At 38.9% G+C, this 9,000-nt stretch overlaps 1 protein-coding gene across 1 annotated transcript; it reads right to left on the bottom strand.

Annotated features, from left to right (window-relative positions):
* Positions 1 to 4,802: 4,802 nt before the first annotated feature.
* LOC132144160 (E3 ubiquitin-protein ligase TRIM35-like) lies at positions 4,803 to 8,121 on the bottom strand. Its single transcript, XM_059554924.1, has 6 exons — positions 7,707 to 8,121; positions 7,513 to 7,608; positions 6,704 to 6,925; positions 6,029 to 6,051; positions 5,801 to 5,919; positions 4,803 to 5,542 (listed from the first exon to the last, which is right to left on the bottom strand). Exons 1-6 carry the CDS (start codon positions 8,088 to 8,090, stop codon positions 4,860 to 4,862), a joined length of 1,527 nt encoding a protein of 508 aa, XP_059410907.1. The 5' UTR covers positions 8,091 to 8,121; the 3' UTR covers positions 4,803 to 4,859.
* Positions 8,122 to 9,000: the final 879 nt, after the last annotated feature.

The following is a 9,000-nucleotide window of genomic DNA, read 5'->3' as shown; positions in this document are numbered from 1 at the left end:
AGTTCTTGTGTTTCTCTTTTCTTCAGTAATTCTGTTTGTTAACAGCAGCTGTTCATCACTAAAGCTCAATTATCACTCAATTAATCAATTAATCACTTAATTGCAATGTATATCTTCTTTTAGTGAACTCAACTGAATTAAGTTCAGAGTACTTATAACTGTTAGTTTTTTCAACTTAAATGGTTTAAGGCAATCGGCTTCCTCAAACTGTTTGAGTTAACATAACTTAAGGATATCTGTTTACTCAAACCGTTTGAGTTAAGTTTAATTGTCGGGTTTTAAAGTCAAGGCAATCGGTTTACTCAAACGATTTGAGTTAAGTTAACATGTCGGGTTTTACAGTGTTGGTGTGACTTCCTGTCGGAATTGACGCGGATCGCTCGCGGCTCGCGCAAAAAATAGACCAGACGCCGAAACTGGCGCTTCACGTCGCGGGCCGGCCGTCTGGTGTGAACGACATCATAGGTTAACATGGACGCCGAAAGGAAGCAGCCTCCGTTCCGCGCCGCTTCCGCGGTCGCTTCGGCGTCCGGTGTGAACCAGGCCTAATAGAATTATATAGTGCAAGTCTGCAAAAATTAGGATTTATAGTTTAAAGTGAAATATTTATTGCTCTCGCAATCTTGTCTCCGTATTCTTCCGAGCTTCAACCTCTTCAGTAGTCAAAGTCTGTATATCAAAATAATTCAGCCACGCACTTCAGTTGTCTAGCCTACGTGTCGAATTGTTATAATGTCGAATGATCGAGGTCTTAAATCCAGTGTAAAGAACAGCAACACACAAAAAGCTCAGTGTAGGGGACATACAAGCTTACATGGTAAATTCTTAATAAATAAACTATAAATAAATTCTTAACTTACCACAAAACAGGCGATTTAAATATGTAGAGTTGGCAGGTTTAAAACCTTAAAATGGCGTCTCTTCTTTTCATCCTCTTTACTTTCGTTTCTAGTTAGTCACGAGTTCCTTCGCAGTAGATCTAAACACACTCGCGCTCCTCTAGTGGCGCAGAGCATCACCACACTCAAGTGAGATCACTCTAGAGCAGCTGTGATGTACAGGTCCTTCTCAAAATTATCACATCATATTGTGATAAAGTTCATTATTTTCCATAATGTAATGATAAAAATTAAACTTTCATATATTTTAGATTCATTGCACACCAACTGAAATATTTCAGGTCTTTTTTTATTGTTTTAATACTGATGATTTTGGCATACAGCGCATGAAAACCCAAAATGCCTGTCTCAAAAAATTAGCATATTTCATCCGACCAATAAAAGAAAAGTGTTTTTAATACAAAAAAAGTCAACCTTCAAATAATTATGTTCAGTTATGCACTCAATACTTGGTCGGGAATCCTTTTGCAGAAATGACTGCTTCAATGCGGCGTGGCATGGAGGCAATCAGCCTGTGGCACTGCTGAGGTGTTATGGAAGCCCAGGATGCTTCGATAGCGGCCTTAAGCTCATCCAGAGTGTTGGGTCTTGCTTCTCTCAACTTTCTCTTCACAATATCCCACAGATTCTCTATGGGGTTCAGGTCAGGAGAGTTGGCAGGCCAATTGAGCACAGTAATACCATGGTCAGTAAACCATTTACCAGTGGTTTTGGCACTGTGAGCAGGTGCCAGGTCGTGCTGAAAAATGAAATCTTCATCTCCATAAAGCTTTTCAGCAGATGGAAGCATGAAGTGCTCCAAAATCTCCTGATAACTAGCTGCATTGACCCTGCCCTTGATAAAACACAGTGGACCAACACCAGCAGCTGACATGGCACCCCAGACCATCACTGACTGTGGGTACTTGACACTGGACTTCAGGCATTTTGGCATTTCCTTCTCCCCAGTCTTCCTCTCTGGCACCTTGATTTCCGAATGACATGCAAAATTTGTCCAAAAGTCCAGTGCTGCTTCTCTGTAGCCCAGGTCAGGCGCTCCTGCCGCTTTTTCTGGTTCAAAAGTGGCTTGACCTGGGGAATGCGGCACCTGTAGCCCATTTCCCGCACACGCCTGTGCACGGTGGCTCTGGATGTTTCTACTCCAGACTCAGTCCACTGCTTCCGCAGGTCCCCCAAGGTCTGGAATCGGTCCTTCTCCACAATCTTCCTCAGGGTCCGGTCACCTCTTCTCATTGTGCAGCGTTTTTTTGCCACACTTTTTCCTTCCCACAGACTTCCCAATGAGGTGCCTTGATACAGAACTCTGGGAACAGCCTGTTCGTTCAGAAATTTCTTTCTGTGTCTTACCCTCTCGCTTGAGGGTGTCAATGATGGCCTTCTGGACAGCAGTCAGGTCAGCAGTCTTACCCATGATTGCGGTTTTGAGTAATGAACCAGGCTGGGAGGTTTTAAAAGCCTCAGGAATCTTTTGCAGGTGTTTAGAGTTAATTAGTTGATTCAGATGATTAGGTTAATAGCTTGTTTAGAGAACCTTTTCATGATATGCAAATATTTTGAGATAGGAATTTTGGGTTTTCATGAGCTGTATGCCAAAATCATCAGTATTAAAACAATAAAAGACCTGAAATATTTCAGTTGGTGTGCAATGAATCTAAAATATATGAAAGTTTAATTTTTCTCATTACATTATGGAAAATAATGAACTTTATCACAATATGCTAATTTTTTCAGAAGGTCCTGTATATATTCAGAAATTGTACTTTTTTTGACTTAATCTCTGAAAAAATGTTCTTGCTGCCTTAATTTTTTTTATCCAAGTTATCAGACAGGCCTTGTAAAACTTACAATTTCCAGTTGACTAAAAGTTAATCTTAAGTAAACAAGAACACATACTTTTAATTTTTTTAATAGTGTTTAAATTAAAACTGCAGTCGGTCACTTTTGACACTCTAGCGGTTAATAAACAGAACTACTTGCGTCTTGCGGAAGAACATTGTAGCCGGATCTACTTCTCTCTGTTTATGTCTATGAAGAATCACAAAGGTACCGGGTTACTCCACCGCGGTACCCCCGAAGCAATCTAAAATAGTCCGAATAGAAACACTTATTATAGGTGTACCCTAGTGATTCAGGACAGGCTAAAAACACGGTTTGTAAATTTTGAACACCAATATACAGACCGCAACTCTGATTGGTTGTTTCTTACCGGGAGCGGATGAATTTCTGCAAATGGCAATAGGACCACTGAGAGAAGCCGGGGGAGCTTGATTTTTTCACAGATTATCTGTCTCATATTCTACTCTCAGGACATAATGGTTTAACAAATTATGTAAAAAATACATTTTTACAAAAGTTACCTACTGCAGCTTTAAGCAAATAACTGATTGTTTGATTCAAATCCAAAAAAAAAAAAAAATGTGAGAATGTGCACTAATTTTTAGTCCATTCAGATGTTTATAAAGAACTATTAGAAATATTTGATACTTCAAAAATGTAATTCTTAAAGTTTTTCTAATTTGCTACTCATGCATTTGTCTTTCTTCTGCATCTTAATCTGTAGAAGACACTGCCTCACTTAGAAGACTCAACCTGTTATTACTGTCTAGAGAGAGATTTAGCAGCAAAGTTCAACCGCAGGCTTTAACAAATCGGCCTGTTCTTCCTATCAGAAGCCTTCATTTACTAATAACTCTCTTGCGTTTAGAACCTGTCCTACATAGTAGATAACAAAACACAATAAATACACAAATAAATCACAAACATGACACTATTTACAATGTATTGATATGTAATATTTATTCATATAATTAATTTATATAATGAAACAGATGAGGAGAACAAGAGATGAGGAGAGTTAAATTAAAAAAGCTCTAAGCAAATCTTGGAGTCATTATTTAAGGCAAAAACATGGCATCCGTTCACTGAAGGCATGCCGCTGTAGACCATTTAAAATGTTAAATACTCCAATGAACTGTTTAATCTACAACTGCATCTCTACCTCTGATTTGATTAGTTTATTGATTTGACGTTAGTGCCATTCCCAAAGCTTATTAGCCCAGTGTGCTCTCATTACGTTGTTACCTGTTCTTTCATTTCACTGTAACTTGCATCCTTTGTGGAAATGATGTTAAAACGCACACCATTTTATTGGCTAAAGGCAGACTGAATGGAAACAGACTGGAGACAGAAAATTTTACAAACTTTATATAACACATTTTCACTTTGTCAGAAACAGAAAGTGCAAAAAGTAAATGTGAATATCTCCTGTTAGAGTTAGCAGGATACGGAGTGATAAAACCACAGATAGTTAACTGTGTTCACAAGTTACTGACAGATTCAGTATTCATCTGGACTTACAGATCATGCTCCTGTACTAAAGTAACATGTACGGTAACTATCTATCATATATCTAATATAGCATACGTCACAAAAATATAACACGTTTCTAAGATATCAAAATGCACATGTGATGTAAAAGGGAAACCGCAATAAAATCTAACATCTGGAAAAAAGCAAACAAAAAATTTGAATGGGAGGGGGGGGGGGGGCAATCATTACCAAATATTTGGCAGTCAAAAAAGCTGGAAAAGTCATAAAAGCTTAGGGTAGTCAACAAAACCAAAGAAGATTATGACCTGCCCTGCACTGTAATTTAACAAGACTTTGCAAACCTGTTCAAACAGGATATTTACACACACAAACCAGGATACGGAGCGCTTCTAGAAGCAAAGATGAGTCACACGATACATCACAACAATACTGTGCTGCTACAGGACATTGTGAGGAGGATAAAGGATTGCTGGATTTCTGAAATCATTCTACTACAATAATAAACCAGAGCAGTGAAAATATCTGTGCCTGGCATTATCATCCTGATCATATGGTTTCGCTCCGAAGTCTGCTTTAGCTGACTGAACCATTATAACAGACCATTATGGTGATTAAACAGCCATTTACTTCTCATCTGCCTTGATGGTCACTCTTTCCTAACAGACTCATAAATACAAACACAACAATACAAAAACAGAAAAGGAGAAAAGAGAATCGATGTATCTCCAGTAATGATATTTTCTGTTCAACAGTTAGAGTAACGTTAGCTGGGACGACACGCAGCGGGACGGCCTGATCTTCTGGGATCACGAAGGGAAAGAGCTTCTTCTTCAGTGGCACTCTAGCAAATTCTGCAATTAATGAATCGCTGCTAGCATCAGAGAAGCTCACCTTCCTCCAGCGTTTCAGCTGCATCATGTCTTGAAGAAACTCATGACAGTACACTATCTTCACTCTCACTACCTTTGCATTTACCTCCATGTTTAATCTCGACATCCCAGCGGTCATCAATTCGTACGCGTCTCCATTGCGTCTGAGACCCCAGAAGCCATTTTCAGGGGTCAAAGGTTGTGTAGCAGGTTTACCCTCCAATCCAAAACACACTCCAAGACTCCAGCGGTGACTGTCTCCCACCTCAACGTCCCACGCGTGAGCTCCATCAGCGTACCCCACACTGGCCAGCACCATACGGTTACTGTGCAGAGGAAGAGGGTTCCCCTCGTCCTGCTGATGAAAACATGAGGTCACAGAGGTCAGGTCATCGGACACAGAGATGTCTGGTGGAGCAGCGCTTGGGTTCAGGATCACAGGGTCTAAAGGGGAAAGGGAAAAGCCATTTATGCTGATAAATAGTTCTTACAGGAATTAAAGGGATAGTTCACCCAAAAATTTTAAATGTGTCATTAATTAGTATGATTACTCACCCTTACGTCATTCCAGACCCTTCATTCATCTTCAGATGATAAACGAAGTTCTTATGGGTTTGGAATGACATGAGGGTGAGTAAATAATGATACAATTTTCATTTTTGGGTGAACTGTCCCTTTAACTTTTACAGGTCTAGTTCTCACAGTAAGAGCAGATGTCCTTCATCTTCTCCCACACTTGATACTTCAAGTTCCCCAGATGTGTGGAAACATCGATAAGAGCTTCTGAACTCAGCTCCTGATCTGGGAGTGTGTGGTCAGACCTAAACACACACACACACACACACACACACACACCACAGAATCAGGTTTGAAAATGAATGCTCATGAACATTCTAAAAAGAAAAGTGAAAATTCTGATAATGAAAATACCTGTCCATAATTCTGTGATAATTCTGAGAACAAATGCAGAAAGAGAACAACATAAGGCCCTTCAATGAAATAACAATAATAAACTATAACCAACACATCAACAGAAGCATGAAACCTCATGGAGAAATCATTTTTAATTTTGCTATAGTGATATAACATATACTACCACTAGAACACAAATACACAATGTGAAATGTGGGTAAAAGGAATAATTGCACATCTGACTCTGATAAGTGTAACTCTGTGATATAAAACATTTCAATGAACACTAGTTTCTCTTTCTGTAGTAGATTTTAATGGCTGAAAAATCGACACAATTTAATGTTTCATATCATTTGGTATCGATAATTATTGAATTTATTTAATAACCCTTTATTTAAAAAAAGACAAGTATAAAAGTTTGAATTTGAACACTGTATTTTAATTTACGCACATTATTAAGGCAAATAATATTAGTTTTAGCATTCAAAAACAAAAAATGTTAACAAACGTATCTCCTTTATGTCTTATATTAAGAAAAAAAAGTGTTACTAGCCAAAAGTGTTCTGTACATTCTCTAATTGCACATAAAAAAAAATTTAATAACACATTCAAAAATGCTGAAAATACAAAAATGTGTGTGTGTGTGTGTGTGTGTGTGTGTGTGTGTGTGTGTGTGTGTGTGTGTGAACCGACCTGCAGGAAGGTGATGTCATCATCCCCGATTCCCTCTTTCAGTTCTTTCACTCTGTCAGAGAGAGACAGTACTCCTCCTTGTATTCTTCTTTCCATCTTCGCTCTCTTTTCGTTCTCTTCTTCATTTAGAGCCGTTATCCTGCTCTCCTCCTCCTTTCTGAGGAACTGATGCAGCGTCTCAAACTCCATCCTGATTTTTCTCTCTGTATGCTGAGCTTGAAACTGGGGGAATGTCATGAGTACACACACACACACACACACACACACACACACACAAGACAAATCAAATAAAACATGTAAGTGTATTGTCCACACAGAGGATAAGAGTCATGACAAACCAAAAACACATCTTCTTCTCAAGGCGGTAAGTATTTTCATGTGATGATTTTACCCCATGTCACTGTATTGTGGGCACTATACTTATATATATATTTAATTTATAGCAATAATGTAACATTACTTTCTTGAATTTCTCAATCAGCTTCTGTTACATTGTGATGAAACTGATTTAATTATTAATGAATTAATTCTATCAACGCAAATTCAAGACCACCCATTATTATTAGTAATATATATAAATATTCACCCTACAAGTTCCCCAACAAGCTCCACATTATTCAATCCTCAAATCAATTATTCAGTGTTCATTACTTTAATTACTTTGTCATTAAATTACGTGTAAGCTGCAAAGTCCCGAGTTCATATCATATTTTGTATAAACATTCATCCTATTCAGTCCTTAGTTGGGAGTGATCTGGAAGACTAACTCAATGTTTAATTCTATTTTTTATTCTAAACATGAAGCTCACCTGAATGTACCTGGAGATTTTGGGGTCTCGTGCTGTCCCTTTATGTAATGAGACCAAAGACTTCTCAGCTGAACGAAGAGCTGCTTTCAGCTTCGCCTTTAAAGATAACAGTGTATTCGTATACAAACTGATTATTTCGTTAACGAAGTGGACAGCCATAATTTGAGCATTGACATCATCGCACCCGCTCTCACCTTGCGTTGTTGCACAGTCTGCTGTAGCTTTTGCGTTTGGTGCCATCTGTGCTCCTGTTTCTTACACACTGCACATATAGCCTCTTCATCTGTTTGACAGAACAGCTCGATTTTCTCTCCATGTATCGGACACTCGTGTTCTTCATCCCTCTCTTTCCTCGTGCTTTGCTCTCTCAGGTAAGTCTCACAGGTGTTCCTCAAGCACAGGTTGGACACTGGTTCCTGCGGGGACCCCTGTCTACAGACGGGACAGTTTCTGGAGCTGCTGGAGGTCCAGTGATCATTAATACACTGTCTGCAGAAACTGTGTCCACAGCTCAGTAACACCGGGTCTCTGAAGACATCAGTGCACACAGGACACGACAGCTCATCCTCAAGCGCCATTTAGAGAGAAACTAAACAGATATATCACTAAAAACAAGACGGAGCAAACAAAACACTCCCTAATTTTAGTACTGCCTCTCTGTATGAGGAAGTCACATGTCAAACTCTCATTGGAAGAAAAGAAATTCGGAAATAATCCCTACACCTTCAAATATCTGAACACCAGAGTCCCAATTCGCCTACTTATACTACGACCTAAAAGTATGTACTTTTTTTGTGAGGAAAAAGTACATACTTTTGAGTGTGTAGCAAAAGAGTATGCACGTTCTGGGACATACTTCGGTGACGTCATGCAACGTGAACGACAACGTGGTTGCCTAGTTATGCACACCACAACTGTTAACGTTTCATTCATTCTTGTATGTCCAATAAAATTTTATTTACTATTCCCATCTTTTTTTCATCGTTTTTTTTTCACAATACATTTTACAATGTGTTCTTCTACCAAGTTGAGGGGTGAAGAAGCAGGGCGGCGTCGTCGTAGAACCAAACGCAGGTCGTTTGTGAGGCAGCTGGTTCTGACGTTCATGTGCAGTGTGTGTAACAAAGCCATCGCAAAGCTCCTCCCTCCCGCACGCAATGGGTTGTGGGCAATATTATCCCTTAGAGTGCATAGACATCTTTTATATGATGTCTATGTTAGAGTGTGCATTGATCTGCACTTCGAATTCTAACCGGAAATAGTAGACCATCCGGGTATCTTTGGAATACTCTTTTCAACATACTACGATTTGGGACGTACTAATTCTAGTTTCGTATACTATTTAGGACGGATAGTATGCGAATTGGGACTCAGCATCACATTTAAATCTGCATAAGCATTTAAAAAGTTGTAGATACTGGCAAGTGGCAACTTATTAGTAAAAAAAAAATTATTTTAATAATAATAAGACGTTTCCAAGTAATTAAA

This window comes from Carassius carassius, chromosome 7 (genome assembly GCF_963082965.1).
Source record: "Carassius carassius chromosome 7, fCarCar2.1, whole genome shotgun sequence".
NCBI classification, from domain to species: Eukaryota; Metazoa; Chordata; class Actinopteri; order Cypriniformes; family Cyprinidae; genus Carassius; species Carassius carassius.
This window is presented reverse-complemented; position numbering and strand designations above follow the sequence as displayed.

Excerpts from the sequence above, each read along its gene's own strand:
- LOC132144160 (XM_059554924.1), bottom strand. The coding sequence starts at position 8,090 with ATGGCGCTTGAGGATGAGCTGTCGTGTCCTGTGTGCACTGATGTCTTC. Across the intron at positions 6,052-6,703 it reads ATGACATCACCTTCCTGCAG|AATTATCACAGAATTATGGA; the intron begins GTCGGTTCACAC and ends ATTTGTTCTCAG. Across the intron at positions 5,920-6,028 it reads TATCACAGAATTATGGACAG|GTCTGACCACACACTCCCAG; the intron begins GTATTTTCATTA and ends GTGTGTGTTTAG.